Genomic DNA, 18,840 nt, shown 5'->3' with positions numbered 1-18,840 from the left:
CGAAGACCGCTTTTGTTTTGGGGGGGGGGGGGAGGAGGATGGCTGCTGGGAGGACAGTTCACCTACCATTCTCCTGGTATGCTATTGCACACACTTATATGCCAGTGAGAATGTATACCGATCAAAAATACTTCTAAAGTAGCATGAAATGTATCCCGGGCATTTATAATAAAAATTAGATTTATCTGTCATGTTACTCAATTACGTCACTGTGCCGTTTAAAGAATATTTTTCTATTTCGTGTTTGAAATACGTTAGCAAGCGAGAAGCTGGGTTTGGTAAGTTGCCAGGTCACAAAAAGCCTAACACCTCATCCTGAAAATACAAATTTATTTCAGCAAACACTTCTTGAGAATTACTTTTAGCACTGAAATTTCACAAGTGAAATTAGCCGCGCGGGGTAGCCGCGTGGTCTCGGGCGCCTCACCACGATACCCTGCGTCGGAGGTTCGAGGCCTCCCTCGGGCATGGGTTTGTGTATGTTGTCTTTTGCGTAAGTTAGTTTAAGCTATATTAAGTAATGTGTAAGCCTAGGGTTCAGGAGTGGAATTAAAATACAAGGTGAAAGGATATCAATGATACGATTCGCTGATGACATTGCTATCCTGAGTGAAAGTGAAGAAGAATTAAATGATCTGCTGAACGGAATGAACAGTCTAATGAGTACACAGTATGGTTTGAGAGTAAATCGGAGAAAGACGAAGGTAATGAGAAGTAGTAGAAATGAGAACAGCGAGAAACTTAACATCAGGATCGATGGTCACGAAGTCAATGAAGTTAAGGAATTCTGCTACCTAGGCAGTAAAATAACCAATGACGGACGGAGCAAGGAGGACATCAAAAGCAGACTCGCATTTCTGGCCAAGAGAAGTCTACTAATATCAAATACCGGCCTTAATTTGAGGAAGAAATTTCTGAGGATGTACGTCTGGAGTACAGCATTGTATGGTAGTGAAACATGGACTGTGGGAAAACCGGAACAGAAGAGAATCGAAGCATTTGAGATGTGGTGCTATAGACAAATGTTGAAAATTAGGTGGACTGATAAGGTAAGGAATGAGGAGGTTCTACGCAGAATCGGAGAGGAAAGGAATATGTGGAAAACACTGATAAGGAGAAGAGACAGGATGATAGGACATCTGCTAAGACATGAGGGAATGACTTCCATGGTACTAGAGGGAGCTGTAGTGGGCAAAAACTGTAGAGGAAGACAGAGATTGGAATACGTCAAGCAAATAATTGAGGACGTAGGTTGCAAGTGCTACTCTGAGATGAAGAAGTTAGCACAGGAAAGGAATTCGTGGCGGGCCGCATCAAACCAGTCAGTAGACTGATGACCAAAAAAAAAAAAAAAAAAAAAAAAAAGCCTAGGGACCGATGACCTCACCAGTTTGTTCCCTTAGGAGCTTACCTCCACTCACAAGTCAAATTAATGAAAGAAAGTGAGCAGTAAGGATTTAGTATTTGAAATTTGAGCAATTTTCAGTTGAAGTTTGAAACTATGACATGACTTAGAGATTCTGTCTCAAAATAAATGCAATAAAACACAATACGAATCCTGTTACTACTAGGGCTGGCGCACAAACATTTCAGTTCATACACGTTCCAAAGAAAACCAAAAATACATCAAGCATGAATAAACATTTAATTAATACATCTATTAACACATGTCAGCATAACAGATCATAAGAGGCAATGATCAGCTATAAAACAATGTGAAATACAATATTTACGTAAATCAGAGAAATATTATTTAAAGTCTTAAAAATAAGGTGTTCTTTAAGTTTGGAAACACACAGAACAGGATGGGGGGCGCTAAGACTGGACGGCACGGAGGATGACTGATGACAGTTGACTCCAAGGTGTCGGATTGTTGCAGATGACGCAGCCCTTATATTTGCGTGAACTCTACGAATTCGAAAACTCTATTACAGCACGCTGTTTCTCGCGCGCCGAGATAGTTACGTTACACACCGCCATGTAACACGCTACAATTCGAAGCCCTCTAGCGGCAGAGCCCTGCGCATACCTAGAAATGAAGAATGAAGATGTAGAATGTAAATAAATGTATTTTTTATTTAAACAAAAAATTCGAAAGCATTGCTTTTCAGCACGCCCTCTTACAATACCGCAAACTCCAGGCTTGCCTAGCATCTGCATTTACGAGGGATGTGTTCAGTAAATAACGCCATACATTTTTCTTCTGAAAGTAGGTTGGTGTTATTCAGGATTCCAATAAACCATACTATTTCTCATTCTTTTGGCTACAAAATCCTATTTTCGACGTAATCGCCGTTCAATGGAATAGTGATACGCCACTTTACTGGGAGTGTCTTTATGCCGGCATGATACAACTCTTTTGGTCCGTCGGAGCCAATGATCAGCTGCATCAATTACCTCCTCATCATACACGTACAGCTTCCACTGGAGAACATTTTTCATTGAGCCGCGAGATCCGGGCTGTCGGATGGATGAGGAAGAACAGTACAATGAAATTTTATGAGATCCTCTCGATGCGCAGACTTGTGTGAGGCCTTGCGTTGTCATAGAAAAGTAGTAGTTCGTTTGCATTTATGTGGCAACGAACACCTCGAATGGGAGTGCCCGCGCGTTCCAACATTGCACAAATGTGTGCGCCCGGCCGGCACGCGGGATATCGGAGAGATTTACGTGACCTTCATGAGATTACAACGACTCGCCGTGCTTTTGTTCAGTGCCAGGTCTCCGTAGATATTCAGCAAGCGCATATGAATATCTGAGATGTTCTGGTTTTCCGCTAAAAGAAAATTAGTAAAACCTCTATGTTACAGACACCACTTGAAGGCTACATATAGCCATTTAATAATTTTTTCATGATGCGGGGCCACAGTCATAACATATTTCTTTAAAATCAGTACCGCCATTAGACTGTTGTTTATTTACGGTGCTACATTTGCACTTACACAATCATGATTTCGGCTTCAAAGTGCTATTCTCAAGTGTTTCAAGTGTTATACATTGCCTAAGATGCCATACGATAGTATGCCTAAGATACGTGAGTATGCCATCTTAGGCAATGTATAACACTTAAAACACTTTGACGCCGAAATCATAATTATATAAGTGTAAATGTAACACTGTAAATAAACAACAGTCTAATGGCGGTACTGACTTTAAAGAACTATATATATATATATAGCGCCGCCCCCTATCGAAACTTCATTAAACTATAAAGACTGAAGCGGGAATATTTCACGATGTCGCAAACAAATTCCACACTTTTAAGCGAAACTGGCCGAGCAAAAAAGTGTTGCATTACTTACTGAATGATCATACAGTGAAGGCTTTCACGACCGGATGTTTCAGCTGCTGAGAATTCTTCCGGGTTGTATGGCCGTGGTCGATGGATCTCTTCAATCCCTGACGATAGGAGACTGCGATGGAAGAATACGGTTTCTCTACCCTTCATCAAAAAAGTAACGGAACAAATCGGCAAGATTCTGAGGAAACATGACGTTCGACCGATTTTCAGACCAACTAAGAAAATAGGACAAGCACTTCGTTCCGTTAAGGGTAAACGTCCCCCTCTGTGGTGTATATAAGATTCCATGTACGTGTGGCAAGGTCTACATTGGAACTACGAAGAGAAGCGTGAATGCACGGTTGAAGGAACATAAAAGTCTTTGCCGACTAGGGAAAACAGACACATCAGCCGTGGCGGAACATGCTCTTCAATCAGGTGGTCACGTAGTGAAATTTTCGAAAACTGAAGTTTTATGTACTTTGGCGAACTATTATCCACGGCTATATAGGGAAGCCATCGAAATATATAAGCATGGGGATAATTTTAACAAAAAGAAGAAGCCATGAAACTCAGTGATAAATGGACTGTAGCGCTACAGATTTGATTAGAAGTTTTTATCTTTGACGTACTATGATCGATAGTTAAAAAAATTTATATTCGACAAGGTTTATCTCTGCTATCACGTGAAATCCAGACCACGCCCACTTTCCACGGTATTTAGGCCGCTCTTCTACGTCCGACTTGTCAGTCAGCAAGACACAGCAGAACCAGGTGCATCTCCGAAGATGTCCAATGTAGCCTTGGATGAAACGTCAGGGATTGAAGAGTTTTATGGACCACGGCCATACAACCTGGAAGAATTCTCAGTTACTGAATGATCCTCTTATATTTAAAAATGAGTTCTCTCAGTGTTTCCATACTTTCGTCGAATCCTTGAAGCTCCCTACTTAGCACTCTTATACAACCGCTCGCTCACCGATGGATCTGTACCTACAGATTGGAAAATTGCGCAGGTCGCACCAGTGTTTAAGAAGGGTAGTAGGAGTAATCCATCTAACTACAGACCTATATCATTGACGTCGGTTTGCAGTAGGGTTTTGGAGCATATACTGTATTCAAACATTATGAATCACCTCGAAGGGAACGATCTATTGATACGTAATCAGCATGGTTTCAGAAAACATCGTTCTTGTGCAACGCAGCTAGCTCTTTATTCGCACGAAGTAATGGCCGCTATCGACAGGGGATCTCAAGTTGATTCCGTATTTCTAGATTTCCGGAAAGCTTTTGACACCGTTCCTCACAAGCGACTTCTAATCAAGCTGCGGGCCTATGGGGTATCGTCTCAGTTGTGCGACTGGATTCGTGATTTCCTGTCAGGAAGGTCGCAGTTCGTAGTAGTAGAGGGCAAATCATCGAGTAAAACTGAAGTGATATCAGGTGTTCCCCAGGGAAGCGTCCTGGCACCTCTGCCGTTCCTGATCTATATAAATGACCTGGGTGACAATCTGAGCAGTTCTCTTAGGTTGTTCGCAGATGATGCTGTAATTTACCGTCTAGTAAGGTCATCCGAAGATCAGTATCAGCTGCAAAGCGATTTAGAAAAGATTGCTGTATGGTGTGGCAGGTGGCAGTTGTCGCTAAATAACGAAAAGTGTGAGGTGATCCACACGAGTTCCAAAAGAAATCCGTTGGAATTCGATTACTCGATAAATAGTACAATTCTCAAGGCTGTCAATTCAACTAAGTACCTGGGTGTTAAAATTACGAACAACTTCAGTTGGAAAGACCACATAGATAATATTGTGGGGAAGGCGAGGCAAAGGTTGCGTTTCATTGGCAGGACACTTAGAAGATGCAACAAGTCCACTAAAGAGACAGCTTACACTACGCTCGTTCGTCCTCTGTTAGAATATTGCTGCGCGGTGTGGGATCCTTACCAGGTGGGATTGACGGAGGACATCGAAAGGGTGCAAAAAAGGGCAGCTCGTTTTGTATTATGACGTAACAGGGGAGAGAGTGTGGCAGATATGATACGCGAATTGGGATGGAAGTCATTACAGCAAAGACGTTTTTCGTCGCGGCGAGATCTATTTACGAAATTTGAGTCCCCAACTTTCTCTTCCGAATGCGAAAATATTTTGTTGAGCCCAACCTACATAGGTAGGAATGATCATCAAAATAAAATAAGAGAAATCAGAGCTCGAACAGAAAGGTTTAGGTGTTAGTTTTTCCCGCGCGCTGTTCGGGAGTGGAATGGTAGAGAGATAGTATGGTTGTGGTTCGATGAAACCTCTGCCAAGCACTTAAATGTGAATTGCAGAGTAGTCATGTGGATGTAGATGTATATGTAGATGTATTACTTCGCAGTATTCCTTGTATATAATAGAAAGTTTTAACTTCTACAGTGAAAAACGATAGTGAGTTGTTGCAGAGGTACATCCAGATCCTTCCAGCGCTTTGCGTGTCGGGCAATAAGTCCCCACTGCTGCCAACTGTAGTAATTTGTCTGACGAGCTATACTCGCTTTGCTTCCTGTGAATGTGAAATCTAAACTTTTTGGTCATTTTGCATATGAAGACGATTGTTCTGAACAATTAGCAGCCCGGACACCTCGTCGTCAGATACAGTGTACAGAGGGGTATGGCAGTCGTGATGTGACGTTGTGTTGCAGGCACCACGAGGCCCCTGTGTCTCCTCGCACGCTGGCTCGCTACTGCCTGGCCCTGACGGCGCTCTGCAAGGACGCCAGGAACTTCTACGGCCACGACATCGTCAGTGAGTATTCGCTGCCTCACTTGTATTTCTATTTTGCTAACAAACATCCTTACCGCGTCTGACTTCTGGGAAATAAATATGCGATGCCACAAAAATACATTCCCAGAGAAAGAAAGTCTTGACACAAGGCCGATTCGACTAGGTAATGCGAAAGAAAGATTTAAATTTGCTGGGGTGGATTATAGGGAAATTCAATGAATCTATTAAAGGGACTGTACACAAGATATTACTACAATGAACAGTACCGTGATGATTGGTGTCCTTATGTCACTGGTGCGCTGCCGGGACCTCTCTGAGCTATGCTTTCCCATTCATAAAAAACTAAAGCAGTGAGAAAGCGAATAGAAAACGAAATGACACTCCATGCTATGAGAAGGCATCTGGTGTTATTTCGGTGATTACAGAAAGCAGTCAGATTAACAAGGAACTTGACAGTATGTGCCCACTACAGTTGTAAAACTATCATAAGTAAACGTAGATTACAGTAGATTTTCTAGCAGCTTCCAGCCGCGCGGGGTAGCCGCGCGGTCTCCGGCGTCTTGTCACGGTCCGCGCGGTTGCCCCCGTCATAGGTTCGAGTTCTCCCTCGGGGTGGGTGGGTGTGTTGTCCATAGAGTAAGTCAGTTTACGTTAGATTAAGTAGTGTGTAAGCTTAGGGACCGATGGCCTAAGCAGTTTGTCCCATAAGATCTTACCACAAATTAAAAAAAAAAAAAAAATTATAGCAGCTTTGGTCAGTTAAAGTCATACCCACGTTACCTGCACATTGGATGTGTTGAATAACTATCGAGGCTTACCTCAAAACGATTACTTTCTGGATGTATGCGATCAGTATCTTACTAGGTTCCCCTAAAAACCAGAAGCAGTAAACCGTCCAGAAATTGGAAGAGGACATATATATGGCAATGTAACGTACTGAATACTTTCGTTCTACATACTTATACTCTTGTCTGTTACTTAAAATAAACAGTGTTAATAGCGAAATTGAAATTGCTAACGTGTAATTCAGATTTTATTCGAAATTTGTTGATTTGTAACGTGAAACAGAGGGATGTTGTAATAAAACTAGAGAAAACAATTCAGCCTTATCTTACAGAGCGAGAAAACGCAATTTCTTTAACAAAAAGGTAAAATGAAAATAATTGCAAAACAAAAATCTATCAAACATCGCTTCAGTACTTCCTCGAACTTATATAACACATGTTTCTGTTATTCATAAAAACCTTCGCATTTATCAGCAATAATAGGGAACTCTTGCCTTTCATCATGATGAATGTTTTACTGAGTAAAAAATAAAAGCAATAGTTTGAGCATGTAAAATGGTTGCATAAAAGCGCGGAAGTTACGCAATCGACCATATTTTATTACTTATAAGACGCAGTTTATATTCTGTAAGGATATAAAATACATAATGGAAAATGCTGAATGATGTGCGGTTTTAATTTTGTGCAAAACAAACAAACAAGGAGAAAGGTCGGTTCCCAGTTTCTGTTTCACACATTCATTCATGTTTTTCCCTACCAATGTTACCAATACTAGGGTAGTACTACCATTTACGACTTCATTTATGTACTGAACCAATACTACTACTGAGCAGCAATTTCGATAGAGCACAACTCTAGTGCCCAGTTATCAGTATAGCGTAGTATCGCCTCTGGCACGAATGCATACACCGATTCGGTTGGGAAAGATGTCAAAAAGCTTTTGTATCTTCTCCTGAGGCAAGACGGCCCACAAGAGTTGTAAACGGCTCTCAATATATGGCTCTCAATATATGGCTCTCAATATTTGGCTCTCAATATTTGGCTCTTAATAGCCAGGACACTTGGGCACTGGGATGGAGTTGACGCACCAAATGGTCACACACATGCTCTATCAGGTGCGGATCTGGGGATCATGCTGGCCATGGGAGTACCTCAACGTCATGCAGACGGCTCAATTGAGACACCTGATTTATGTGGACGAACACTGAAACTAGTACCACAATACTGTAGCTTCAGGGGTAATGCACGAGGCCGCTGGATGTCCCTGAAGTACGGTAGTGGAATCACATTTCCATGACCTGAAGTAATAGCCGATGGCTTCCCCAACCATGACGGGAGAATTAACACCGTTGTGCTTTTCCGAAACACTGGAAAGGTGACACCTCTCCCTCATCGGCACATTTCACTTGTTTCCATGACCTGTCTGCGTGATTTTGAGACACTCCCGTGGCCATCAAATTCCACATATCTGCCCCCGATATAACATGTGTGGGACCCGCTCGGTCGTGAAATTCGTCGCAATGCTAGTGTCCAGAATATAGAGGACCAGTTACAATGAGTTTGAGGCCCTCTCCAACCAAATCAGAGCATGGATCGAGATCAGTGTGTGCAGCGTCATATCGGCAAGTGGACTCATACTGCGAAGTTCTTTGTTAATTTTACTCGATTTTGTAATGACTGAAATAACATCGAATACCCTCTCTTCTCTGAACTTTCATCCCATTTCCTCCCGCCTTTCTGGGTACTTCATTTTGTCACTATAATTTATTACGAATCGCGCACAATCCTCTACAGGATCTTGCATCAGTAAGTGGGTTCACTTCTTCCATCTTCCTTCTTTCGCAAAACATTAGTTCAACTAGCATGAACAAGAGAGGGGAAGAAAACCAATGTGCACTCCGTGTGCATACCGGGGGGAGTCATTCCAGATGTGGAAAGGGTCCTTCCGGATGCCATGAAGGGTACAGGGTGCACCCATCTGCAGGTGGTCGCTCATGTTGGCACCAATGATGTGAGTCGCTATGGATCGGAGGAAATCCTCTCTGGCTTCCGGCGGCTATCTGATTTGGTAAAGACTGCCAGCCTCGCTAGCGGGATGAAAGCAGAGCTCACCATCTGCAGCATCGTCGACAGGACTGACTGCGGACCTTTGGTACAGAGCCGAGTGGAGGGTCTGAATCAGAGGCTGAGACGGTTCTGCGACCGTGTGGGCTGCAGATTCCTCGACTTGCGCCATAGGGTGGTGGGGTTTCGGGTTCCGCTGGATAGGTCAGGAGCCCACTAGACGCAACAAGCGGCCACACGGGTAGCAGGGGTTGTGTGGCGTGGGCTGGGCGGTTTTTTAGGTTAGATGGCCTTGGGCAAGTACAGAAAGGGCAACAGCCTCAACGGGTGCGAGGCAAAGTCAATACATGCGGGGACCAAGCAGCAATCGGTATTGTAACTTTAAACTGTCGAAGCTGCGTTGGTAAAGTACCGGAACTTCAAGCGCTGATAGAAAGCACCGTAGCTGAAATCGTTATAGGTACAGAAAGCTGGCTGAAGCCAGAGATAAATTCTGCCGAAATTTTTACAAAGGTACAGACGGTGTTTAGAAAGGATAGGTTGCATGCAACCGGTGGTGGAGTGTTCGTCGCTGTTAGTAGTAGTTTATCCTGTAGTGAAGTAGAAGTGGATAGTTCCTGTGAATTATTATGGGTGGAGGTTACACTCAACAACCGAGCTAGGTTAATAATTGGCTCCTTTTACCGACCTCCCGACTCAGCAGCATTAGTGGCAGAACAACTGAGAGAAAATTTGGAATACATTTCACATAAATTTTCTCAGCATGTTATAGTCTTAGGTGGAGATTTCAATTTACCAGATATAGACTGGGACACTCAGATGTTTAGGACGGGTGGTAGGGACAGCACATCGAGTGACATACTGAGTGCACTATCCGAAAATTACCTCGAGCAATTAAACAGAGAACCGACTCGTAGAGATAACATCTTGGACCTACTGATAACAAACAGACCCGAACTTTTCGACTCTGTATGTGCAGAACAGGGAATCAGTGATCATAAGGCCGTTGCAGCATCCCTGAATATGGAAGTTAATAGGAATATAAAAAAAGGGAGGAAGGTTTATCTGTTTAGCAAGAGTAATAGAAGGCAGATTTCAGACTACCTAACAGATCAAAACGAAAATTTCTGTTCTGACACTGACAATGTTGAGTGTTTATGGAAAAAGTTCAAGGCAATCGTAAAATGCGTTTTAGACAGGTACGTGCCGAGTAAAACTGTGAGGGACGGGAAAAACCCACCGTGGTTCAACAACAAAGTTAGGAAACAACTGCGAAAGCAAAGAGAGCTTCACTACAAGCTTAAACGCAGCCAAAACCTCTCAGACAAACAGAAGCTAAACGATGTCAAAGTTAACGTAAGGAGGGCTATGCGTGAAGCGTTCAGTGAATTCGAAAGTAAAATTCTATGTACCGACTTGACAGAAAATCCTAGGAAGTTCTGGTCTTACGTTAAATCAGTAAGTGGCTCGAAACAGCATATCCAGTCACTCCGGGATGATGATAGCATTGAAACAGAGGATGACACGCGTAAAGCTGAAATACTAAACACCTTTTTCCAAAGCTGTTTCACAGAGGAAGACCGCACTGCAGTTCCTTCTCTAAATCCTCGCACAAACGAAAAAATGGCTGACATCGAAATAAGTGTCCAAGGAATAGAAAAGCAACTGGAATCACTCAACAGAGGAAAGTCCACTGGACCTGACGGGATACCAATTCGATTCTACACAGAGTACGCGAAAGAACTTGCCCCCTTCTAACAGGCGTGTACCGCAAGTCTCTAGAGGAACGGAAGATTCCAAATGATTGGAAAAGAGCACAGGTAGTCCCAGTCTTCAGGAAGGGTCGTCGAGCAGATGCGCAAAACTATAGACCTATATCTCTGACGTTGATCTGTTGTAGAATTTTAGAACATGTTTTTTGCTCGAGTATCATGTCGTTTTTGGAAACCCAGAATCTACTATGTAGGAATCAACATGGATTCCGGAAGCAGCGATCGTGTGAGACCCAACTCGCTTTATTTGTTCATGAGACCCAGAAAATATTAGATACAGGCTCCCAGGTAGATGCTATTTTTCTTGACTTCCGGAAGGCGTTCGATACAGTTCCGCACTGTCGCCTGATAAACAAAGTAAGAGCCTACGGAATATCAGACCAGCTGTGTGGCTGGATTGAAGAGTTTTTAGCAAACAGAACACAGCATGTTGTTTTCAATGGAGAGACGTCTACAGGCGTTAAAGTAACCTCTGGCGTGCCACAGTGGAGTGTTATGGGACCATTGCTTTTCACAATATATATAAATGACCTAGTAGACAGTGTCGGAAGTTCCATGCGGCTTTTCGCGGATGATGCTGTAGTATACAGAGAAGTTGCAGCATTTGAAAATTGTAGTGAAATGCAGGAAGATCTGCAGCGGATAGGCACTTGGTGCAGGGAGTGGCAACTGACCCTTAACATAGACAAATGTAATGCATTGCGAATACATAGAAAGAAGGATCCTTTATTGTATGATTATATGTTAGAGGAACAAACACTGGTAGCAGTTACTTCTGTAAAATATCTGGGAGTATGCGTGCGGAACGATTTGAAGTGGAATGATCATATAAAATTAATTGTTGGTAAGGCGGGTACCAGGTTGAGATTCATTGGGAGAGTCCTTAGAAAATGTAGTCCATCAACAAAGGAGGTGGCTTACAAAACACTCGTTCGACCTATACTTGAGTATTGCTCATCAGTGTGGGATCCGTACCAGATCGGGTTGACGGAGGAGACGGAGGAGATAGAGAAGATCCAAAGAAGAGCGGCGCCTTTCGTCACAGGGTTATTTGGTAACCGTGATAGCGTTACGGAGATGTTTAACAAACTAAGTGGCAGACTCTGCAAGGGAGGCGCTCTGCATCGCGGTGTAGCTTACTCGCCAGGTTTCGAGAGGGTGCGTTTCTGGATGAGGTATCGAATATATTGCTTCCCCCTACTTATACCTCCCGAGGAGATCACGAATGTAAAATTAGAGAGATTATAGCGCGCACGGAGGCTTTCAGACAGTCGTTCTTCCCGCGAACCATACGCGACTGGAACAGGAAAGGGAGGTAATGACAGTGGCACGTAAAGTGCCCTCCGCCACACACCGCTGGGTGGCTTGCGGAGTATAAATGTACATGTAGATGTAGAACAATTCTGCTGGAGGAACATCCGCAATTGAGCATTATACACTCCTGGAAATGGAAAAAAGAACACATTGACACCGGTGTGTCAGACCCACCATACTTGCTCCGGACACTGCGAGAGGGCTGTACAAGCAATGATCACACGCACGGCACAGCGGACACACCAGGAACCGCGGTGTTGGCCGTCGAATGGCGCTAGCTGCGCAGCATTTGTGCACCGCCGCCGTCAGTGTCAGCCAGTTTGCCGTGGCATACGGAGCTCCATCGCAGTCTTTAACACTGGTAGCATGCCGCGACAGCGTGGACGTGAACCGTATGTGCAGTTGACGGACTTTGAGCGAGGGCGTATAGTGGGCATGCGGGAGGCCGGGTGGACGTACCGCCGAATTGCTCAACAAGTGGGGCGTGAGGTCTCCACAGTACATCGATGTTGTCGCCAGTGGTCAGCGGAAGGTGCACGAGCCCATCGACCTGGAACCGGACCGCAGCGACGCACGGATGCACGCCAAGACCGTAGGATCCTACGCAGTGCCGTAGGGGACCGCACCGCCACTTCCCAGCAAATTAGGGACACTGTTGCTCCTGGGGTATCGGCGAGGACCATTCGCAACCGTCTCCATGAAGCTGGGCTACGGTCCCGCACACCGTTAGGCCGTCTTCCGCTCACGCCCCAACATCGTGCAGCCCGGCTCCAGTGGTGTCGCGACAGGCGTGAATGGAGGGACGAATGGAGACGTGTCGTCTTCAGCGATGAGAGTCGCTTCTGCCTTGGTGCCAATGATGGTCGTATGCGTGTTTGGCGCTGTGCAGGTGAGCGCCACAATCAGGACTGCATACGACCGAGGCACACAGGGCCAACACCCGGCATCATGGTGTGGGGAGCGATCTCCTACACTGGCCGTACACCACTGGTGATCGTCGAGGGGCCACTAAATAGTGCACGGTACATCCAAACCGCCATCGAACCCATCGTTCTACCATTCCTAGACCGGCAAGGGAACTTGCTGTTCCAACAGGACAATGCACGTCCGCATGTATCCCGTGCCACCCAACGTGCTCTAGAAGGTGTAAGTCAACTACCCAGGCCAGCAGGACCTCCGGATCTGTCCCCCATTGAGCATGTTTGGGACTGGATGAAGCGTCGTCTCACTCGGTCTGCACGTCCAGCACGAACGCTGGTCCAACTGAGGCGCCAGGTGGAAATGGCATGGCAAGCCGTTCCACAGGACTACATCCAGCATCTCCACGATCGTCTCCATGGGAGAATAGCAGCCTGCATTGCTGCGAAAGGTGGATATACACTGTACTAGTGCCGACATTGTGCATGCTCTGTTGCCTGTGTCTATGTGCCTGTGGCTCTGTCAGTGTGATCATGTGATGTATCTGACCCCAGGAATGTGTCAATAAAGTTTCCACTTCCTGGGACAATGAATTCACGGTGTTCTTATTTCAATTTCCAGGAGTGTAGTAGAGGGCGAAATAGCGGTGCATCTGTCTAACACTTGCAAAGTTGGTTACAAATCAGATTAATAATGTTTCTCACGAAGCATATGTTCGCTTTATCGGGCAATAACAGAGTTATTGACTGTGGATGGTATGGTCAGAATGGAAATAATGAAGTCACTATAAAAAAAGTCATTAATTTTGGCACTTATCTTTAACGGATTCCCACGTAGATTTCGTCGAAGTTGTTAGGGCTCATCTTGTTGATTCTAGGGTGATTCCACTTTGACTGCTAGAAGGTCCAGATCTGCGTTTTAGCAATATTAGAAGACCTAACAAATGCGTTTTTCAGGAAATTCTTAATGATCAAACAATCCCAGATCAGAACAATGGTATGGTAGAAATAATTTTTGACTTGGTGTTCACGATCCACATTTTTATTAAACTTCTTGTAAATTCACATATACTTCTTCTTAATTGTCACATCATCAAGAAAACAGTTTTGTATCAATCTTCATATATTTACTTTCCACTTTAACCAAACACAAGACTTGACTTATTTTACAAAGCGAAATAACAAATTAACTTCTGCAAAGTGAAACAAAGACTGCTCTGGGCGCATTCGCGCCAAAATGGTTACAAGTAAGTCAAAGATTATGACAGTCTCACAGATATGAATACACACAAGAACCATATCATTGTAATATACCGATACATCGGAGTACCTATACATTAATAAAACCAAATGTGAATATTGTCACAAAAATATGTCTGTTACTTCGCAGAAAAGTAGTACGATATTACTGGTATCGAGTACTGGGGTTGGAGTGCCGTAATGGTAACGTAAATAGGTAAATAGAGAACCATTACATCTGTAAGGTTCTTTTTATCTACCAATGCTTAAATCACGACCCGTTCCAGGTTCTTACACGTCCATCACCATGTTGATAACTTTGTGCTGCCACCCCGAGGGCAGCTAGGGACGAGTACAGGACGCAATACTCTGCTCTGTGCTCCTCGGCGGTAGGCCGCGTCCAGGACTCGTCCATAGCGGCGTTCGGGGTCGCAGCACAAAGTTATCAACATGATAAATGATAAGAGCTTTACAACTGAAGAGGTATTCTCAACTTCTACTCTTGTAGCATAACTATTCGTCAGGCACGTTATGGTAGTTCAAAACCAGAAAAAGAATCAGCGTAACACAGGAGTCAGTACGAGGAATGGTAGTGGTGATGCAAGTGTGTGTGTGTTGCGGCAGACATGCTGCATAACCACGAGGCGGGCCTGGAGGCGGACTACGCGCTCAGCTCGCTGGCCGTCTGCAGCGCGGGCCACAACGTGCGCCGCCGACAGATCCGCCGCCTCAGCGACGTCGTCGACAGCGTCGCCGCACACGACACGGGTAAGAGGCGCAGTGCAGTGCAGTGCAGCCTAGCAGGCCAGGCGGCGAGCGCAAGTAGTCTGTGATTACTAACACTTCAGATAGAAACGTACTGTAGCAAATTATACAGATATGCACAGCATAGCGTATTACTGCCAAAAAAATTTATTCTCTCGATCATAATACAGAGTGGGCAAGATGAAACGGGCCACGAAAATGTTCCATGTCCCTTAAGACAGGCAACCCAATTTACAACATCTGCTACTGGCGCAGGTGACGCAAGTTGGATTGCCTATCTTCAGGTGCACAAAATATTTTCCGAGGCAATTTTATTTTACCCGATCTGTACTTGTCCTGCTTCAAACTAAAAGTGCCAGTTTTTTTTAAATGATTGTAAGTAGCCTTCACATTTGATTTATTTGCTAGTTCTTCCCAGTGACACGTAGCTGTGGCTCAGTCTGATTAAAAAGAAAAGAAAGAAAAGAGAAATATGTATGAGAGCTCGTGCTGAGAGAACTAGATATACGTCCCAATCTCATCCCTCCAGTCCGTCCCTCTCCTCCTCCGTCTCTCTCTGTCCACGCTCTCCTCCTCCCCCCCCTCCCCCCTCTCTCTGTCCGTCACCTCCTCTTGCCCCCTCCCCCCTTCCCATTCCTCGTGCCACCTCTCTCTGGCCATCTTCTCCTTTCCTCTTTCTGTGTCCATTTCCTCCCACCCCTCTTTCCGTTTCCCTTTTCCTCCTCTCTTTGATCTCGAGCCTTGTATACTGTTATTGCAAATTCAGAGTCTTTGGTAGTAATTATAAGCCGATAAGCCTTAATACAACATTCCTCTTTGCTGATAATGTTTCATTATTACATATTTTATATATATTATACGTATTAAAAATTAGAGGTCTGCATTAGCTCCGATTTTTACCGGCGAGTCCCGCTCGCCCCTCTGGCTCTCGGGAGTATGCGGCCGAGCGTCCTCTTCCGGCGACTGTGGGCAGCCGATCGCCAGCGCTCGGCCGAGTGCGCCAGACGCTCGGCCGGTCGCCAGTAACCGGTGGACTCAGTGCCAGCGAGCGGCGCTTCGTCACTCTCCTTGAGATCAGAGGCCACCGCTTCACTTATTTCTTTTACAAATGTCTTTCGTTGTTTACTATCAGTTCTATGACCTAAATAATACACCTGCATATGTTACATTTGATGTATGTTAATATGTTGCAGACTACTGGACTTTCGCCTTTGAGGTTATCATATATTCCAGTAACTTTAACGTTAAAAACTGTAATGTCTGTATTTAGTATCTTGTTCCGTTCGGTAGACGAACGGGAACACAGTAGTTTAATCATGGACTATGTGTAGCCTATCTCCAAAATCGGCCACGTATACGTTGTACTAATATTGAATGCAGGATCGGGAAGGAATGACGGAGTTAAAAGTAATACTCACGAAATTTTGTTGCACAAACGTTAATTTCTGAGCAAATTATGACCTGTAAACAACGTTACAAATGAATCATGACTATACAATTCGTTTTTCGTCATTGGGCCTCCCTGCTACACAGGCGTCATTTGTGTTCCTGGAGCTATTACTACAGCTGGAGGTTTGAACTACTTCCTGTGAAGTCAATGAAAGTGGAATCATACATTTATAGAGTTTGAGGAATGTTTCCTTCCTTGTTATTACGTGGTATGTTGTGAATACTAACGTAATTGTGATGGATCAATAAGAGATCATCCACCTTGTTTGATTCCAGGCACGATCTTTTGCTGGACAGCATGTGACCGTCCTGGCTAAAATTTCTCTCGCTGGCAGCAGTAGTGGCAGGAATACTGAGAACTCTTCTGGCTACTACCGACAGCCTTGGAAATAACCCCGCGTCCGTTTTCCACCACTGCAAAATTTGTCCTTCGGCACAGCTACAGTCTGATTTGGAGAGCGAAAGGTACCTATCGAGTTCATTGGTAGTAACTGTGTGTCCATCTTCGTCGTCCTCATCCGAACTCCAGTCCATCCTGCACTTTTTCATGGGAAGAACTTGGTCACTGTTTCCTTGAGTGGACTCTAAACATGAATGAAAACATCCGTAAGATATTCCTGTCACCTTCGAATATATATACACCGAAGTTAGAATTACTGGTTACTAAACGACTATATTTACGGTGACATTTTATATATATATATCCCACAAATTACATCAAAAGGCATTGTGGAATGTTTAAGCTGCGAAACCTTTCCCAAATATCACATTGTAGACGTAATAAATGTTGAGCTAACGAAAGATGGCAGATTAGACAAACAAACATTCGTTTACTAATTGGTTTCAGTGAATGAACCTTGCCATTTTCGGGCAGTTCCGAGTACAATCGTCGAACTTCAGCATACGCGGCTTGCTTTTCGTCTGCTGTGAGTTTCTTCAAATGACGCCGTGATGGCCATAGAACCGTGGCAACGTAATGGATAGCCTCAATTTTGCACTTCTCTGTGATGAAGTATGCTGCTCTCCTTTTTATTTTCGCCATGAGCTGAAAAGGGAACCCCATATTCATAACTGCACTCTGATAATTCAACAGTTGTGTAAAGGATCGTAACCTATAGAAAGTGTTCTTACCTCGTTGTCACTGTCTATTGGTTCACAATGATGTAACAGACTTGTACCACGGCAGCACACGTTCCAGCGTTGTTATCTTTGCAGTTTCCAAATCCAAACTCGCATCTTTAAAGGGGGGTTAGAAAAGCTAAAACGTCTCGTACGCACCCTTCTTGGAAAGTTTCTGAGAGTGTCGATTGCCCCCGGGATTCTAGTAGATCTCGAATATCGTCGATTTGACTTATGACGGAATTGAGCATTAACAGTATACTGTTCCACCGAGTTACAGCTTCTTGCTTCACAGAGTGCCGCAGACGCTCCGAGTGACCCGATCTCTTCAAATAGCATACTATAACTCTTACTGATAGTAGACACGACAGGATTTCAGGGGCTTCGTCTTCTAAAAACGCCTCTTGAAATGTGTGACGAAGCGCAGTCATCAAGCAGTGATCAAAGCAAGGCAAACAGTCGTAAGATTCAAGTGCCTTCTTCATATTAGCTCCTTGGTCGGTGACAAAGTAACATTTCGTAAGATCATTCTTGTTAATTCCCAACGCAAGCATCCGCTCTTCGATTTCGTGCAGTATGTTCTCTTATGTCTTAGGTACGTCCGGAAACACGGTTGTTATCAAAACAAGCGTTTCTAGCTGCCACTCATCATTCACATAATGCGACGTCACAGTCAAAAAATTTCTCTTCTTGTAGTTATCTGACCACAGATCAGCGTCTAAAGCGCACATTTTGTTCTTTAAGGCACATATTAGCTTGGGCAACATTTTCACCCGTATTTTGTCTATATTTTCTTTAATATGCCGCGATACAGTGGTAGGGTGCGCAAGAACATCTTCTACACTGACTTTGCCGTAAGTGGCGCCAGCATTGATGAGCCCCTGCGAATAATTCTTGAACCCAATCTTACTACAAGTATTTAACGGTAGCAAATCTATTCCACTCATATCGACCAACCTATCAACAACTTTCTTTATGTTACTTGGTACTGCAAGTGTCCAGTGGACTTCTGCTCCGCATTTACTTTTGCAGTGACGAATCATATCTGTTGTGCTTGACTGATACGAAAGTATGGTATCACATGTGGTACATTGCACGAAACCAGCAGAAGTCTGCGTGACAGGATCCACTACAACTGCAAACGATTTCCAAGCTTCACTTTTCGCCTCCTCTTCCGACATGTCTTTCTTCTTCAGGACTAATGAGCCGCTCCTAATTCTCTCCATAATACTTCTCTTCGTTTCATGAATGGAACGTTTACGACCTATACTTGGGTTATCCATAACGCTGTCTGCGCTGCTCAAAGCCAGGTCGTCAACTGCGTTTACACACGGTTTTTAATGCGATTCGGCACTGTATAGTGCGCGGTGGTTGTA

General features: G+C 44.3%; 1 protein-coding gene across 1 annotated transcript in view; it reads left to right on the top strand.

Moving 5' to 3' along the window:
* LOC126419109 (uncharacterized protein CG3556-like) overlaps positions 1-18,840 on the top strand; it is a 614,423-nt gene that overhangs the window by 493,472 nt on the left and 102,111 nt on the right. Inside the window, exons 5-6 of the mRNA XM_050086207.1 lie at positions 5,958-6,061; positions 14,756-14,899. Coding sequence (XP_049942164.1) covers positions 5,958-6,061; positions 14,756-14,899 — 248 coding nt within the window. The remainder of the gene's footprint in view (positions 1-5,957; positions 6,062-14,755; positions 14,900-18,840) is intronic.

Source organism: Schistocerca serialis, chromosome 9 (genome assembly GCF_023864345.2).
Source record: "Schistocerca serialis cubense isolate TAMUIC-IGC-003099 chromosome 9, iqSchSeri2.2, whole genome shotgun sequence".
NCBI lineage: Eukaryota > Metazoa > Arthropoda > Insecta > Orthoptera > Acrididae > Schistocerca > Schistocerca serialis.
This window is presented reverse-complemented; position numbering and strand designations above follow the sequence as displayed.